The sequence below is a fragment of the Mesoplodon densirostris genome, chromosome 11 (genome assembly GCF_025265405.1).
Source record: "Mesoplodon densirostris isolate mMesDen1 chromosome 11, mMesDen1 primary haplotype, whole genome shotgun sequence".
Classification (NCBI taxonomy): Eukaryota; Metazoa; Chordata; class Mammalia; order Artiodactyla; family Ziphiidae; genus Mesoplodon; species Mesoplodon densirostris.
Window position 1 is genome coordinate 28,209,395 of NC_082671.1, and position 18,983 is coordinate 28,228,377.

The following is an 18,983-nucleotide window of genomic DNA, read 5'->3' on the forward strand; positions in this document are numbered from 1 at the left end:
GCGGACTCTCAACCACTGCACCACCAGGGAAGCCCCCGAGACAGTCGTGCTTTTAATAGCATTGTCTTTCACTATAATAATGTTCCAGTTTCTTTGATAAATTAATGGTTACCCTTGCATATTAAAAAAATTCTTGATGTAGCTTAATTTGCCCTTTCATGTTCTGTTTCTTACTACTTTGGCCTAAAGTAAGCCTGGCCATGGCAAACCATAATATAATAGGTCCATTTCTGTAGAGTTTTTTCTGTTGGTGGTTGTAAGTGCTTGTGCATTTGTGTTGAAGATAGATATTAATATGATTATTCTTCAAAGGTATGATTTTTAGGTTATTTTTTGGTTTGTAATTTTCTGTAATAAAGCTGACTTCAAATAAAGGAGGCTTTCCAGTTAAACCATATTTGCATTGTATGGATATAGAATATTTTAAAATAAAAAAAATCACAAGCCTTTTCTTAACATTAGTAAGGTCTTTATGAAAATTTTATGTGAAAATCCACATGCATTGTTACATTTATAGTCTACTGCAGCCATTCACTTACCTTTTTTTTTCCCAGCTTCACTAATTCATCTTAATTTCGCAGTTTACAACTTGCTATTTACAACTTCCTATGCCATGGATTTTAGTGACTTGCTTTCTTCCCACTTTTCTCACAGGAAGTAATAGTAATAATATATATAAGAGTTCAATCCATAGACTGTCAGACCTAAAGATAGACTTTAGGGGTTTTTTTAATTAAAAATTTTAAAAGACTGTTTTTGTGATGACACACAGGAAGCCTCCATGGATTCTCTCTTTGGAATAGGAGTATATTAATTATGACTCTAAATCCCCCCAGTGTAGACCATAGCACTTTATCAATGTCAACACACCCGGGCTGCTTGCCTCCCTTCCCAGTGAGGGCCACCACAGTTTATCAGCCTCAACATATTAGTATTGCTTGTTCTCCAAACCGTAAAACCTACAGCCAGATGGGTGGGTTAGTAGAGCCAAACTTTGTGTGGCTATATCAAGTATCATTATTTACAGTTTGCTAATTTACCTATACCTATTCATAGTTAGGAAGATTCCCCACAACCGAATATAAGAATCCAGTGCTTTCATAGCTTGCTGGCACATGCACCTGTCACTGGGCTGCTTGCTGACCCTTTTGCCACTTGACAAGAGTACATGAACTATTGGATCCAATCCATAGTAACTGCCAGAGAGGAGAGAACCTTAAAACTACAAAGCAGTCAATGGACAATTGTGCACTAACCTGCAACCTAAAGTACTCTAGTTTTTTGATTTTTTTTTTTTTTTTTTTTTTTTTTTTTTTTTTGCAGTATGTGGGCCTCTCACTGTTGTGGCCTCTCCTGTTGTGGAGCACAGGCTCCGGACGCACAGGCTCAGCAGCCATGACTCACGGGCCCAGCCGCTCCGCGGCATGTGGGATCTTCCCAGACCGGTGCACGAACCCGCGTCCCCTGCCTCGGCAGGCGGACTCTCAACCACTGAGCCACCAGGGAAGCCCCTGATTTTTTTTTTTTTATTTTAAATCTGCACTGGAAACTAGAAATGTGGGTGTATATAATATGCTGAAAACTCCTATTTCCTTGTTGATTTCCCCCCACCTCCCACCCCGCCAATTCTGTTCACTATTGAAAGTGGGGAATTGAAGTCTTTGACTCTTGGTGAATTGCCTATTTTTCACTTTGTGTTTTGCTTCTTGTATTTTTTTTATATAAATTCATTCATTTAAAAAATTTATTTATTATTTTTGGCTGCATTGGGTCCTCTTTGGTGCACTGGCTTTCTCTAGTTGCAGAGAGCGGGGGCTACTCTTCGTTATGGTGTGAGGCCTTCTCATTGTGGTGGCTTCTCTTGTTGCAGAGCATGGGTTCTAGGTGTGTGGGCTTCAGTAGTTGAGGCTTGCGAGCTCTGGAGCTCAGGCTTAGTAGTTGTGGAACATGGGCTTAGTTGTTCTGCAGCATTTGGGATCTTCCCAGATCAGGGCTCGAACCCATGTTCCCTGCATTGGCAGGTGGATTCTTAGCTACTGCACCAACAGGGAAGGTCCCTACTTCTTGCATTTTAATGCTCTCTCTCTTTTTTGTAATTTAATTGTATTTGTTTATTTTATTTTTGGCTGCGTTGGGTCTTCGCGGCTGTGCGCGGGCTTTCTCTAGTTGTGGCGAGCGGGGGATACTCTTCATTGTGGTGCGTGGGCTTCTCATTGTGGTGGCCTCTCCTGTTGTGGAGCACCACCTCTAGGCGCGTGGGCTTCAGTAGTTGTAGCACATGGGCTCAGTAGTTGTGGGTCACAGGCTCTAGAGTGCAGGCTCAGTAGCTGTGGTGCACGGGCCCAGTCGCTCCAAGGCATGTGAGATCTTCCCGGACCAGGGCTCGAACTCGTGTCCCTTGCATTGGCAGGCGTATTCTTAACCACTGCGCCACCAGGGAACCCCTTAATACTCTCCTAAGTGTGTATATAGTTATAGTTGTTATATCTTGCTTGGTGGACTGACCCTTTATGGTTATATAAAGTCCCTCTTTAGTAACATTTTTTGTTTTAGTGTATTTTTTCTGATAATTAGTATAGTCATTCTCCCTTAATTGTGGCTGTTGTATGCCTAATATCTTTTTTTTTTTATCCTTTTTAAAAAATTATTTATTTATTTATTTATTTGGCTGCGCCGGGTGTTAGTTGCAGCCCAAGGGATCTTTTAGTTGTGGCATGTGAGATCTAGTTCTCTCACCAGACCTGGGTCCCCTGTATTAGGAGTGCAGAGTCTTAACTGCTGGACCACCAGGAAAGTCCCTCTTTTTTTATCCTTTTATTTCCAATCTGTTTTTATCTTTGACTCAAAGGTATGCCTATTGGAGACAGCATATAGTTAGCTAGCCATTTTTTAAAAATATAATCTGACATTCTGTCATTTGGATTGTTTAATCCACTCACTTTTAATGTTATTATGATATAGTTGGATTTACATCTCCTATTTGTACTTTTTATTTTCTGTCTCATATCTTTTTGTCCCTCACTGTTTTCTTTTGCATTAAGTGAATATTTTGTAATGTAGCATTTTAGATTCTTTAATAATTTTTTCAGTATTTATTTATTTTTGGCTGTGTTGGGTCTTTGTTGCTGCATGCGGGCTTTCTCTAGTTGTGGCGAGTGGGGACTACTCTTTGTTGCGGTGCACGGGCTTCTCATTGCAGTGGCTTCTCTTGTTGTGGAGCACGGCTCTAGGCACGCGGGCTTCAGTAGTGGTGGCTCATGGACTCCAGAGCACAGGCTCCGTAGTTGTGGTGCGTGGGCTTAGTTGCTCCACAGCATGTGGGATCTTCCCGGACCAGGGATTGAACCCTTATCCCCTGCATTGGCAGGCGGATTCTTAACCACTGAATCACCAGGGACGTCCCACCTTTATTTATTTTTTTAAATATTTATTTAGTTTTGGCTGTGCCAGGTCTTAGTTGTGGCATGTGGACGTCTTAGCTGTGGCATGCATGTGGGATCTAGTTCACCAATCAGGGCTTGAACCCCCACGCTCCCTGCATGGGAGCGTGTTGGAGTCTTACCCACTGGACCACCAAGGAAGTCCCACAAATTACTTTTAAAAAAATCATATTTGTTTCTACCTTTAAAGGTCTTAAGCATTTAAAATCTGATTTGTTATATTTGTGATTTTTAACCAAGTTAAAAGACTGTCACTGGTGTGTGTGGGGGGAGTAGAGAGCTGGATAATGTAGGGCCCAGTGAGGTTATTTGTTGTGGGTTTTTTTGTACCAGTAATCCTGGCGTATGTGCATGTGTGTGTGCGCCTATGTATGTGTAACTGACTTAATCCAGTAGAGACAGGTTGATACTGGGAATACAGGGAAAGGGAGTAGGATTTTCTCTCTCTCTCTCTCTCTCTCTCTCTCTCTTTTTGTTTTCTGGCTGTGCTGCACGGCTTGCAGGATCTTAGTTCCCTGACCAGGCATCGAACCCGGGCCCATAGCAGTCAAAGCACTTAGTCCTAACCACTGGACCACCAGGGAATTCCTGGGAGCAGGATTTTAAATGTAGAGATTTGATACTATTAAGTACAGACTGCATTTACAAGGCTGTGTCTTATAGATTTGGTGACAGGAGGATGATGGATAGTGCTATTTTTTTCCCTCTGAAATATAAGCAGCTGAGTAGGGGGAGCATGTGTATGGGTTGGGGTGGTGGGGAACCAGGGAGGAGAGAAGAATGGAAAAATTAAATTACTTTAATATAAATAAAATTTCAACAAAATGAAGTAGAATTGTCATGCACTGTTGATATGTGCAGTGTGTAAACTCATTTTGTTGGCTTGTGTGTTTCTTCCCCAGAAAACTTGGGCTCCTCCTGTGCGGAGAGGTTCTTAAGTTCAGCCACAGCTGGAATTTGTTAGGTAAATGCCATGGCTGTTACAGGTGAGGGGAGATAAGAGCGCGGGGTGCAAATTTGGGGGCAAAAGAGTTTATTTTTCCAAGAAAAATTTAAATGATAGACCATGGAAATCCTGTCTCTGTTTATCTCCATTAAAATATATCTTCAAAAGGTCTAAGAATACATTGTATCCAAAAGTAGAGGCTGCAGTCAGGAAGAAGGTCTTCTGTTTTGTTCTGTTTTTGTTTTTGGCTGCAGCAAGTGGCATGTGGGATCTTAGTTCCCGGACCAGGGATGAAATCAGCGCCCCCTGCAGTGGAAGTGCGGGGTCTTAACCACTGGACTGCCACAGAGATCCCTTAATTCTCTCCTTTTAATTTAGGTAGTTCAAGGTTGGTTTTCCTGTCTTCAGTCTTTTTCTATGCCAGCAAAGGAGAGAGAGGGGGTAAAAACCCAACAACCCCAAATTATTTGTAAGGAGCATTTCTCTTCCTACCCATAAGCTCTGTGTTAGTCTGCAGGGCTGCCCTAACAAAATAACCACAGCTTGGGTAGCTTAAACAATAAATTTCTGCAGGTCTAGAGTCTGGAAGTCTGAGATCAATGTGTTTGGTTTCTCCTGAGGTCTCTCTCATTGGCTTGCACACAGCTACCTTCTCTGTGTCTCCTCAGATGGTCTTTCCTGTGTGTGTATACACCTGGTTGTCTCTCTTATAAGGACATTAATCCTGTTGGATTAAGCCCCCACCCTTATGACCTCATTTAACCTTAATTGCCTCACTCAAGGTCCTATCTCCAAATATAGTGAACTGGACTTAAACATATAAATTTTGAGGGAACAGAATTCAGTCTGTAGCAGCCTCCCACCCCCAAGCTCACATAAGAAATAGGGCAAATTATTGGGAATTTATCATTAACTCTTTTGTAATACTGCTACTTGGTAGTACTGCTTTTTACTTTGTATTATACTTCTCCCTGATCAGTTGTCTTATTAAGGAGCTTTCCTGGGAGAAAGCATGTGAGGAATATACAGACCTTTCTCCTTGGGATCTGTTTTTAAACCAAAATGTGCATGCTGTCATGCTGGACAAGGGTGATCTGGCTCCCTGACAAATTAAACTCTCAAAGAGAGGGAGGTTTCTTTACTACCTTAATCAAATGACAGGTCAGGACAAACACAGAGTTCACCAATGACTTTGACTTAACATAAGTGAGAAGAAGCAAGCAGAGAAATAGAAAGCAAAATCGTATGTAAAAATGCAGAATGAAAGTTAAAACCACTTGAGCACGAAGTGCTTGTAACGAACCAAGTCCACGCATGCATCCATAATAGAAAAGTCCAGTTGGTCCAAGACACTAGTCTTCTCAACGAGGCACTCAAGCAGGTCTGGATTACTGCTGGGTACAAGTGATGAGGTGAAGACTGTCCATTCAGGCAAAGCCTCTGGTGGCCAATGCCTTGGTGAATGGATCCTCGACAAGGGATGAGGTTACAGCAACACTTGTCTCAAATGCAAACAGTCCCAGCTCACCTGAGTTTATAGTCCCAGGAGCACGTTATCTCCAAGATCAGATGTTCAGTTTGGGAGGGGGAGGGTTTCTAATGCCACCTGTGTAACCTTAGGTCACCTTGGCAGGAGATCCCCAAAATTTCTGCCTCTTCCTACCAGCATGCACAGATCAGTCTTGGCTCAGGTACAGCAATGACCAAAAATGAAACCTGAAGTCATGGAGTCAGTTTCTAGTCAGAGCTTTATTTCATGCTTGACACCAGGCCTCAAAAGGCTCGCTTCTACTGTATTTATGAGCAAATACATAAATAAACATATAGATAAAATTCATAAGAATCACATCAACAAATCAAACACATGGTAACATGTGCCTTCTTCAATCTAGTTTGAGTACACTATGATCCATCATGTAATAGATCTAAAAGATCTACAGATTGTTTTGGATTTTCTACATAACATCTCTTAATAGCTTTATGTTTTCCTTCATAATTCTTATACTTTCTAGGATCTCCAGTGCAACAATGAATAGAAGTGGGTGATAGTGGCATCTTTATTTAAGTTATCTATTATTATTAATAATATTACTGTTGTTGGTCTGAATTTTTGAAATTACCATTTATCAAAATTAAGGAAACTTCTTTCTGTTCTTGGTTTTATACAATTGTTGTTTTAATGAATTTTAATTGAATTTTATCAAAAGTTCTTGCATCTGTTGAAATGATCATATGATTTTTAAAATAATTATAATGTAATTACTTGGATTAATTTTCAATGACAAACTTTGTATTCCTGAAATAAACTCAGTTTGATCATGATGTTGTCCTTTTCATGTATCACCCCATTTGGTTTGCTAACATTTTGTTCAGGACTTTTGTGTTTGTTTCTGTGAGATTAGCTTCTTAATTGTTTTTCTTTTCAGCTTTGGTATGATAGGCTCAGTAAATAGGCTATGAAGTGTTCCCTCTTTTATCCTTTTAAAGAGGTTATATTAGATTATCTCGTCCATAAATGGTAGAACACTCCAGTACAGCCACACGGCCCTGCTGTTTTCTTTATGAATACTTAATTATAGATGTTAGGGTATGCTTTTTCAAGGAGTTTCTCCATTCCACCTCAATTTTAAATGTTTGGAAATACTCAAGACATATACATCACCGTTTTAATGTCTGTAAGATCTAGTGATAATGATCAGTGTTGTCAGAGGCTTATTGATGTTTATTTGTTACCAACTTGTGACTTACTGAATCTCTGTTCTCATTTTGTTTATTTCACTCTGGCTTTTCCTTGGATTAACTTACTTTTAACTTTATATATATGATAAATAATGAGATTGTTCCCCAGTCTTCTTTTAAATAAGTCTATTTTTAATGTTATAAATTATCCTCAAGTCATATGTTAACATGGGGTTGGGAGCCCATTATGGACTGAATGAACCGTGTGTCTTGTCCCCCACCCTCCCGCCAAATGCTTATGTTGAAACTCTGACCTCCAGTGTGACTATTTGTAGAGATGGGGCCTTTAGGGAGATAATTAAGGTAAATGAGGTCATATGGGTGGGGTCTGATTCAATAGGTCTGGTATCCTATTGGATAATTAGAGAAAGAGACACCAGAGCTCACTGCATTCTTTATTTCTTAATTATTTGGCAGTTTCCTAGGTCCTTTTTCTACAATTTCTAGATTAATTCCACTGTGAATTAACCTGAATTATTGTAATCCTTCAAAAATGAGATTTGCTTATGGCCTAGCCATATGGTCAGTACCGGTAAAAATTCCATGTGCATTGGAAAAAATGTGTATTCTGCAGTTGTTCGGTATACTATTAATACGTTTAAGTCAAACTTTGTTTGCCCTGTCATTTATTGTTACAGATTTGTCCATTTTTAGATATGTCCCTGTACTGTTGGTGAGAGTATAAATTATTTCAGTCTTTTTGGAAGGCAGTTTGTCACTGCTTATGAAAATAATTTTAGTGTCTTTTGACATTGATTTCACTTGTAGGAATTTCCAGAAACAGCACAAATATAAAAGCATAAATACAAGAATTCTTAGTGTAAGATAGTTTATAAGTGCAAAAACTTAAGAAAACCAAACGTCTATCAATAGAGAAATGGTTAAATGGTGATATACACAGAAAGTTGAATGTTACGCAGACAGTGAGATAGATATATGTGTAGTTGAAATGATAAGGTATCCTAGGTATAGTAATGAAAATGAGGCTAACTGTAGACAGCATGTTTGGTAGGACTCCATTTGTCTTAAAAGATGAGGTCTTGTCTATGTATTGGTGGGGTTTTTTGGGGGTTTTTGTTTATTTTTTTGTTGTTGTTGTTGTTTTCGGTATGCGGGCCTCCCACTGTTGTGGCCTCTCCCGTTGCGGAGCACAGGCTCCGTTGCGGAGCACAGGCTCCGTTGCGGAGCGCAGGCTCAGCGGCCATGGCTCACGGGCCCAGCTGCTCCGCGGCATGTGGGATCTTCCCAGACCGGGGCATGAACCCGTGTCCCCTGCATCGGCAGGCGGACTCTCAACCACTGCGCCACCAGGGAAGCCCTGGTGTTTTTTTATATATAGAAATTTTCTGAAAGAAAGGTAACAGTACTACTAGGGAGTTAGACATTGGAGATGGACAGTAGTAAGGGCTTCTTAGTATATGCTTGATTTTTAAAAAATTTTATTTTTTACAGTGATCATGGGTTACTTAGAATAAAGAGCTAGTTAACATAAGTAAATGCAGAAAGTAATTGTCTCTTAAGTGTAACACACAAAATACTAACTATATTGGGTAGAATGAATTTCTGTTGAACACGCCAGAAAATTTTATTGACATTTGCCATATTTATTATTACATCTTCCTTTGCTGTTCCTTTTATCCAAATCAAAGATGAAGCTTTCTCTAGTCTGAGGTTTCAGGAATTTTGCTAGACATAGTCAGCATTGATGATAAGGTAAACTAAGAAAATTATCTTAGAAATTCTGACCTGGCAAAACAGCTTTTTAATAAAAGATCTTTATTTCCTACAGATTCCTGACATTCAAAACAGCTGGCTTTTAATACACTGCTATTGCATCAAATCAACAATGAACTGGAATGCAAAATCAGAGAGTGTCACCTTACCACCACAGTATCCTAAAAAACAGGCATCTTTTTTGGAGCAAGCTTTAGTAAACACACTTACCACAGCATCTCAAAGTTCTTTAAACCATCCTGGAAGTAACCAAGAACCATGCCTATTTCTCAGTAATTTAAATCCAGTTTCACAGCCGATGCTCAACATCAGAAATTATAAAACTCCTCAACAAATCCCTATTTCTGATATGCATAGTGGGACCATTGTGACCTCACAGACTTCAGTAGAAAGAATAACATATGCAAATGTTAAAGGACCCAAACAACCAAATCACGATTTGCAAATGTCTTCAGGAGTTACACAGGATGTATGGTTGAACTCACCAATGAGGAATTCTATGCTTTCTCATACAGGGGCAACTGTATCTCATCAGACTGGTTTTGGAACGAATATGCCCAATGTACGTGCACTACAGAATCAATTTCTAACATCAGATACCTATTCCATGCAATTACAAATGATCCCTTCTAATTCTGGAAGAGTTCCTATAACTTATCAAGGAAACCCGAGACTTAACCTATCTTTATCAGAGCAACAGGTTGATTGGGCACAGCAGTGTGCATCCAGTGGATCGACTTACCCAGATTACAGACCACTTCCAAAGCAATATAGTTATTCATCAGGAAGCTTTTTTCAGGATCCTACTCTTCAGAAACAAACCTCTATGTCATCTGTATCATTACAAGTTAAAAATAGTCAATCTCCAAATCCTGCCCTGGCTTTACAGTCAAAGCAGATTGCAACTGTACCGTCATATCAATATGCGGTTACTCAGACTGACAAAAGACCTCCTCCTCCTCCTTATGACTGTAGGTACGCAAGCCAGCCTCTGCAAAGTACTCAGCATGTTGTTAAACACACTATGGAAGTTCCTCAGAGTCAAGAAATGCACTTACCTGAAATGAGGAAAGACTTTTGTAGAGGCTTTCAGCAGCAGTGGCAAAACCTTAATGAAAATTTCAGCACAATGGGAAATTCCTGTAACTTGAGAGTAAATACCAATGTCAATCAGCCTTTTAATGAACCTGTTAGATCTTATGTGGATGGTGTTCAGGCTCTTACTCAAAATAATCAAGAGAAAAGAGTGGATTCTCGAAATCTAACTTCACATCAAGTACTGGACACAAGTGCCACAAAAGAAAAGTTAGTGAGGGATATTAAAACATTAGTAGAAATAAAAAAGAAGTTTTCGGACCTTGCAAGGAAAATTAAAATTAATAAAAATCTTTTGATGGCAGCAGGTTGTATTAAAACAGCTAATACCTCTTACAGTGAATCAGCTCAAAATTGTGGGTTGTCTCTGAAACAAACTGCCAAAATCCAGTCTGGACCACAGGTAACCCTAGGCCCTCCAGATACTGTGGAGGATAAACCACCAACGGTAATGGAATCTGCAGAAGAAACAAATAGAACACACAATACATTGAATTCCAACCTTCAGGACAGAAATTTTAACCAAGTCAGTTCTGTGTTACTAAATTCTGGCTGTTCGCAAGTTGTGAGTTCTTTAAAGACATCAACTGTTGAGATTACCCAGGCAATATTAAATAACACCCAGTTTTCATCAGGAAATTTAGTCAACGTTGCACAAAATGTGCCAACAAATTCTGAAGCAGCTTCTCTTCCTCAGTCTACATCCTTTGAGGAATATGTTTCAAAGTATCCAAATAAAAATAGGCTAATTCTCAGTTTACTTGCATCTGGAAATAAAACTCAGAAGAAATTATTAAAAGATACTAATGAACGTATTCATGATTCTAAACTGCATAGTTTTGAAATGAATCCAAATATCCAGAACACTGGTAACCAAGTGAATTTGAAAACCATGGAAACTCCAGGTACTCCAACTACTTGTAATATAAATGCCAAGATTTCAAACAACTCTTCTTGCTTTGAGCATAAATCCTTCAGTGGAATGTCTTCTAAAAGTGACTCTCTCTTTTCCCTGGAATTGCTAGCAACATGTCTTTCTTTGTGGAAAAAGCAACCTTCAGAACCTATGGAAGAAAAACAGTGTAATGAGTCAAAAACAAACACAACAGCAGTTGGAATTTCAAAGCCTGTGGACATCTGTGAGAAGAGTCCATTTTCAGCTGTGGGAAATTCTCAGAATAAAATTGTAAACAGCTCACAAGACACAGTTTTATCAATGGTAGCACAGAATTATGAGTCTTCCGGAGCAACTACTGTAAAGGGGATTGCTGTAGTATCACCCTTAATTCTTTCAGATGTCAAAACATTGTCTGTCAAAGGTGTAACACCTGAAGCTTTACCTGAAACAATGTATCCAGTTATTAAAGAAGGCAGTGTTTGTAGCTTACAAAACAAATCCTCAGAAAATACTGCTGCTTTGAATGTTAATGAACCAGTGACAAGTACCACAAGCACCAAGATTCTCCCACTAATTCAGAAGGATAAGCAAAGTGAGTCAACTAATACTAATTCAGAAGTCACACCTAATACCAATCAAGGAAAGCATAACAAATCAGAACCAAATATCCAGTATCCTGTGAGTGATCAGCAAACCTCATGTATATCAAAGGACAGTGATATTGTGGGCAGAGATGTATTACAGATTGGCAGTATTTGTTCTCTTGTTGAAGGTGATACCTCTTATAATTCCCAAATAGCAAAGATATTCAACTTGCCCTCTTTGCAAAAGGTTGAGCCACAGAAACCTGTACCCAATCACCAAGTAATGAATAGTAGACAAAATGAACAATTTGACAATATCACTGGGAATAAAGACTTTGACTTTCAAAAAGATAATTTTGTGCAGTGCACAGATGTTTCACATAAAATAACTGATCAGTCAGAGTCACTGCAACCTCCAGAACCATCGACTTTGAAGTACATTGGAGCAAAGAGTGGAATTCTAGAGGAAAGCAGTTTGGAGCGTATCACTAAAAATGAAAGCATAGCTAAAGATATGTGTTCACCAGCTGCTATTCAGCAGGATAGTTACCCTCAGGAAGCGGCCCAGGATCCTACAACAAACGAGAATCTCAAAGATAAGACATCAATCTTATACCTACATGATCAGCTGTCAGAACTTTTAAAAGAGTTTCCCTATGGTATTGAACCTGTGAACATGCATGAAGGTTTTGTGGTCCAACAAATGGCACACCAAATCTCAAAAGCTCAAACTTGTGATAAAACCGGTTGTGACTCCAAAGACTCAACAGACCAGATACAAATTACAATATTAAATTCAGAGCAAATGAAAGAATTATTTCCTGAACAGGACGATCAACCCAACGAGGTAGACAAACTGACAGAGCCTCAGAAAGAAAAGCCTGTCACAAAAGAAGGGAACCAGTGTAACCCACAAGCACATGCAGTTGAAGAAACCTGTGATTCTGTAATACTGGATTCAGAAAAAGATGATGTCCGTTGCTGTGCATTGGGGTGGCTCTCTATGGTTTATGAAGGAGTACCTCAATGCCAGTGTAATTCCACTAAGAACCCAACTTCAAAGGCAGAAAAAGGGAAAGATCCACATTCTCCTTTGGAGACTAACGGTTATAAACAGGGAGAGAGAACCTCTGACAGAGATGTTCCTATTGCATTTAACAGTCCTTCAAATAATCAGCTGAAGATTATTCTGACTTGTCCAATTGAGAAAAAATCTTTTCCTGAAACAGAGCAAGGCAGGAATATAAAAGATAAATCCAAATCAGAACATAACAGCTCATTAAGGACAGAACAAGAATTATCTGGTCACTTTTTATCTAAAGGTGATAAAAACCCAGATTCTTTGCAGAGTCACAAAAGAAAAAGAAAACTGCAATTTCATGAGATAACTTTTCACTCCACTAACAAAATTACAAAATTTTCTCAAGAGAGCCTGCAGAGGAAGCTCATGGCACAAAACTTACGACCACTAAAACCAAAGATGGGTTTTTTGACAAGTAAAAATAAAGATTTGCATGTGAAGAATGGTTCTTTGGTACAGTCAGTATCACCGGAAAAGAGAAAATTGAAAGCAGGTGGCTCTAAACAAAAAGTTTTGGAAAAGAAGTTAGATGAAGGGAGCATACTTGATTCAGAGATAAAGAGGAAGAAATCTGGTAAACAAGAGCAGAATAAGAATGTGGGAGGTGGTGCAGTTAAATTCTGTAACCTTTTCTCAACCACAGGTGAAAGAGCCAGGATTAAAGAAAAGACAGTGTCAAATGTTAAGTCCTCAGGCTCTATGGATAGCTCATCTAAAATTAATAGAGTTCTATCACCAAAGGAGTATTTATCAAGGCAGAAGCATAAAGAAGCATTAAAGAAAAACTACCTGAAAAATGTACCATGTGATTCTCAGTATATGAGGTCCAATAAACTTTCTACACGAGTGGGAAGTTGTGGGAGATCAAATGAGAAACACAATGGCAGTGTACAAACCTCTAAGGAATCATTAAATATTGGTACAAGCCATGGTAAAAACCTCAAAGCCCATCATTCCAAGGAGTCTAAAACATACATTTCAAGGAATATTAAAGGAACAGTTGGTGGAAAGCAACCTGATAAAATGTGGATTGATAAAACCAAATTAGACAAAAATTTGAGTAATGTAAATAATGACGTTGAATTCAGCCAAATGGCTTCCCAAGCAAAGGATCAAAGAAAACTGTATCTGAACAGAGTTGCATTTAAATGCACTGAACATGAGCGCATTTGTCTCACAAAATTAGACAATTCACCCAGGAAGCTTAATAAAGAAAAGAGACCAGAAAATAAACCTAAGACCCCTTTACCTGTGAAAGATACCACAGAGAAACTAAGCATGTTGGAGTTTAAATTATGTCCAGATGGACTATTTAAGAATACAAACCCTGTTAAAGGCCAGAATGATCTGCCATCTACTCCTAGGAAGGAGCAAGCTCCTGTGCAAGGTCCAGTATGATTTTTTTGATGGTGTCTGCAACATTGTAATACTGTAGTTCAGCAAGTGACGGAGCATCTCTTCTAACTTCCCTGTAGCTAGGAGAGACTTAAATGCATTTTGCCTTTACTTAGTATTTAGTTTTCTCAGTAAATTTATGGTTCATTGGGCAATATTTGTTTTGAGTTTGTGTCCCACTTATTGTAAATTATACTACATTCACATTAAGACAAGAGGTATATAAAATTGTAAGGTTTGCCAAATACAAAGATCTCCTTTTGTGCCAAGAAGTGAAAAACATTCTTTGTGCTAAGTCAGAAAAGCATCAAGTGTACATTATTTCAGGTCTTGCCCTTTGTTCATTCTCTTGTTGGGGCTTGCAGTTTCAAAGCCCTGTGAATTTGAAATTTTGGTCTAAATGTTAGGAGATATGTAATGTTAATGAAATCTTTTTGTACATACAGAAGTGGTTTGACTTACTGTCATCTTTGAAGCAGTTGGTGATTGTGTTATCACTAAAGTTAAAGTGGTACCTTCTAGTCTACTCATGAAATACACAATGGGAGGATCTTGGAAGCAGTGTTTTCCATTGTTGAGTTACCAAACCCGAATGGAAATCATGACTGTTGGTTAGCCGAAGGATAGAATTCTCAATGTAGTGCAAGATGGAAGGAGAAAATAGAGGACTCATTACTTGTGGTAGAAGGAAATATTTATGGGTTGTGGATAGTATATGTAAAACATTGTGTTGAGAAACTCAGATTGGAAAACTAAAGGATTTGAATGGAAATCATAGTTTCTCCTGTACTGTGTTCAGACAGTATCTGTTTGGGTGCATAAAATTACAATGTAAATAAGGTACTTTTTCTTGGAAGGTGGTAGGGATGTATGAGTATATAGAGTATAAAATTCATTTTGTAAAGTACTGGTGATTACACTTGGTTCTTAAAACTAGATCCTTAGAGTCTGAGGGCCTGGTTGGAAGTGGGTGCAGCAGCAGTGTGAGGTACATTCTGTCTCATGTGCCCTTAAGTATCTTGAGATGTGTTGGTGTTCAGCCCAAGTGGGAGAAACATAAGTACATAATGAAGGTAAACTTTTAAATTGTGAGATTCAGGCACGTCATAGGGGAGAAAGCATTTTTCCATGCCCTTTTTAGTTATGTGTGAATCTATCTGATGCCTTCTAAAATCTAATTTAGGCTTACATGGTTTTCCTTCATTATAGTACTAAAAGAGATGAATAGCAATATCTAGAGATCTGAAAATGAATATTTAAATAGTTTCAGGAATAAAAAGTACAAAAGAAGACTGGTTAAAATGTGTGACTGAGGAGAAAAGGATGCCGGAAGCCAACCAAGAAATAGGTAAAACCATCTATTTAAGTTTTTATTTTACTTACCTGGCACTCTGTCATATATAAGCTGGATTACAGTTATGAAACTATGGTGAAGTTTGGTTTTTATCCATATTCTTTTAAAAAATAGTTCAGTGTCTGTATGCGTAGTAGGAAGACATTCTCCTATTTTTTCTGTCATGCTGTGGACAGAGAAGTAGTGATCTATTTCCTTTTAACAAGAGAATTCTCATCACAGTGACTTAAGACAAGGGGTTGGCATACTTCTTCTGTGTAGATAGGTTTTGCAAATCATAATGTCTCTCCTAAATGCTCTAACATTGCAGTGAGAAATGGCTGTACAGTAATGAATGAGCATGGGCTATGTTCCAATTAAACTTTACCAAAACTTGCTAGAGGCTGGGCTTGGCCCACAGGCATACCCTGTTAGCCAACCCCTAGATTAGATTATTTGCAAGTTAGTTAATTAAATTCTCAAAACCAGGGAGACAAAGATGTTCCCATTTATCAATGAGAGGTTAGATCATTTGGCTAAAGTTACATAGACAGTAACTCAATAGGGACTTGAACCACATCCCTGTCTTCAAAGTTTATTAAGTGTGGAATTTGAGTTATTTTGATGACGAAAGACTGATGCTCCTAGTTTTTTGTTTTGGTTTGGTTTTGGGTTTTTTGTTTTTTGGTTTTTTGCTAGGAAGGGTTTTGGGGTGAGGGCCAACCAGAAAACCAGAGTTTTTAGTATCTGATTTTTAATTAGTGGAATGAATGTATTTTGTATTTTAGGGTTTTGCATTGAGAACTGGAACCTAGGATTCAGGAATTTTATTTTAGTGTTGGTTAATTAAATACGAAAAGTTCATAAGAGTCTTTTGAAAATTGGGAGAAGCAGAATTTTGCCATGAGCAACAATAAAGAGAAGATGTGTGACAAAGGTTGAGAAGAGCTTAATAAAGAATATATGTAAGCAGGCATGTAGAAATGGAGTCTTATACATTAAAGATACATAAAGGGAAAAAGAAACCTGAATGAAAGAATCAAAGGAAGAAGAAATGTGCACTCTTAATTAGAACAGGAAGACAACTGAAAGAGAGAAAAATGAATTAGTGGGAGAGTAGAAAACACACCCCTAAAGTTGGAACACAGGAAGTGAAATATGAGAAAAATGGAAATAGGTGTGGAGATTGCAGCAAGAAAGTTCCTTGGAAAAAGGGAGGGCCATAAGTTTTGCCTCAGAGAGAGTTGAGAGGCATAACTGGAATCTGAATCTGAAAATACTCAGAAGACAGATATATGCACAGGTTGACCAGAGGCTCAGGGAGCAGCATGAGCTAAACGACAGACATGAAGATACCTGCAGACAGGATGCGCAATAAACACTGAAGGTGGGACATCAGTACTCAGGATCACTATGAAAATGACACAAAGCAGGGCCCAGGCGCAATGAGAGATGCAGCAGGGTGAGAGAAAAGCTAAGAAACAAGTCCAGAGCTCTGTCAAAAGTCTTACGAGGGCTTCCCTGGTAGCGCAGAGGTTCAGAATCTGCCTGCCAATGCAGGGGACATGGGTTTGTGCCCCGGTCCGGGGAGATCCCACATGCTGTGGAGCAGCTAAGCCTGTGCGCCACAACTACTGAGCCTGCACTCTAGAGCCTGTGAGCCATAACTACTGAAGCCCACGCGCCTAGAGCCTGCTCGCTGCAACTGGAGAGAGCCTGCGTGCAGCAACAAAGACCCAACGCAGCCAAAAATAAAAATAAAATAAATTTATATTAAAAAAAAAAAAGTCTTACGAGACTCAGGGAAATCATGACAGAACATACCAAGAGGAAGAGGCTAGAGAACTGGAACTCCCAGAGAGCTATAAAAAACACACTTTAGATAAGCAACACCTAAATTTGGTGGCAAAGGTTGGAGTGTAGATGGAGCAAGTCGTGAAACTGTCAGGGTGAGGTAGAAGAAGAGGAGGTGACAGAATCCAGCGGAAAGCAGCTTAGAGCTGCTCCTCAGGTATCAGCATTCATAATAGAAAGCTGATGTGCACGGAGAGGAATTTGAAACAGATAAGGAATTAAGAGTAGCTGTCCTCTGTTACCAAAAAAAAAAAAAAATAAAGAAGAGGACAGAGTGCTTGACCCACCCAGGCAGAAAAAGTTAAAAGAAAACTTATTCAGAAAGGAGTGGCTAGAGCAGGAATGTAAAATACGGGAATTCAGAATTGGAACAGCTTCTGAGATATAGAGGCACATCTAGAAATACACAGAAAAAGGAAAAGGTGGCTGGGCCCATCAAAAAAGGGATAGTGAGGCTAATGACAGCACTGAAATAGTCTAAAGAAACAGAAAAATACAGATATTTCTTAGAATACCTAGTGCATAGCAAGGCCAAAATATGCAAGCTGTAGTTTCCATTTACTCTTTGGAACCGGCTTGCGTTTGTGCTTTTTATATTGCTAGTTTAGATGGCTGTTAAGAAAGTCACGTTCATAATAGTGTGCAAGTAATAAGAGATTTTATTGGGCAAGGGTACAGGTAGAGCAGAATAGCCCTGGGCAGTGAAGATGGGGATGACATTAGAAAACAGCCCCCAAAGGAGAGGCAAGATGTCCTGTGTATCCACTTTATAATTCTGTAGGTAAAGAGCCATAGTTTGTCACACTTAACTCTTTCCCTAATTTTTATCCCAGAGAACAACGCATGTTTTCTGTCTCAGTTTATATTGATTGTATACTGGTCACTAACATTAAGAGTAATAAAGTAAATAAAATTTTTGTTTCCTTAGATGATAATGTTTTGGCTAATTCAAGACTCTCCAAGAGAAGTTTCAGTGCAGATGGATTTGAGACACTACAAAACCCAGTAAAAGATTCAAAAGCAATGTTTCAAACCTACAAAAAGTTGTACATGGAGAAGAAAAGCAGAAGTCTTGGTAGCAGTCCTTTAGAATAATTTTGAGACTTTAATTCTTCTGATGGTTCTCTAATTGCCACAAGAAAATTTCTGTCACTTTCTGTTCAAATTATTTTTCTGGAAATACTCAGATTGCCGTGATAAAATTTCTCGGAGTCTGGTTATCATTTTAGGTTATGTATGTCATTAAAGTCACTTAATTAAATTGGCTTGAGAACCTTATTTGTGGGTAGCAGACATAAATAGATGGTATCTGTCAGGGAAACCATAAGGTATTGAATTCTGACATTATTGAACCAAGTTTACCATTATTTTAAAGGAATTATTATACAAATCTTATTTTGAAATGCTAACTATCCATCCTAAGGGAGACCTGTTCATTACTTAAGGACTTGTTTATTTCCTCTGGGACTGTATTTTTGTTTCTAAAACTTATTAGCAAAATTTATTTTTCAGAAATCCTCACTGTGAACGTTAAAGTATATTCTTAAGTATTTTATATTGAATTGTAAACTTTTTGTCGGAGTCTTGTTTTATACTTGTTAAACTGAACATAATTTTTGGATACTGTTTAAATATTACTTTTCATACTTGAAATAAACATTTATTTTTTAAAAAGTATATCCGAAACAGTTTGATTTGTGTTTGATTTCCTGCCCTCACAACAGAGCACATTTTAGAAAGGTGTTTTTAAAAGGAGAAATGTTAATTAAGCTGTCACAAGTAAATATTTTCAGGTTCATTCATTAGAAGAGCAAAAATGTACTAGGTTCAGGAAATTGCAAGGAAGGCAAAATATAACTCTTCAAATGTTTCTGGGCTTTATGA

At 38.5% G+C, this 18,983-nt stretch overlaps 1 protein-coding gene across 1 annotated transcript in view; it reads left to right on the top strand.

Moving 5' to 3' along the window:
• Positions 1 to 18,776, top strand: part of RESF1 (retroelement silencing factor 1) — a 37,382-nt gene extending 18,606 nt beyond the window's left edge. Inside the window, exons 3-5 of the mRNA XM_060112448.1 lie at positions 8,915 to 13,904; positions 15,177 to 15,260; positions 18,028 to 18,776. Of these exons, the coding sequence (XP_059968431.1) occupies positions 8,972 to 13,904; positions 15,177 to 15,260; positions 18,028 to 18,194 (5,184 nt within the window). The 5' untranslated portion in view covers positions 8,915 to 8,971 and the 3' untranslated portion in view covers positions 18,195 to 18,776. The remainder of the gene's footprint in view (positions 1 to 8,914; positions 13,905 to 15,176; positions 15,261 to 18,027) is intronic.
• The last annotated feature ends 207 nt before the right edge of the window (positions 18,777 to 18,983 follow it).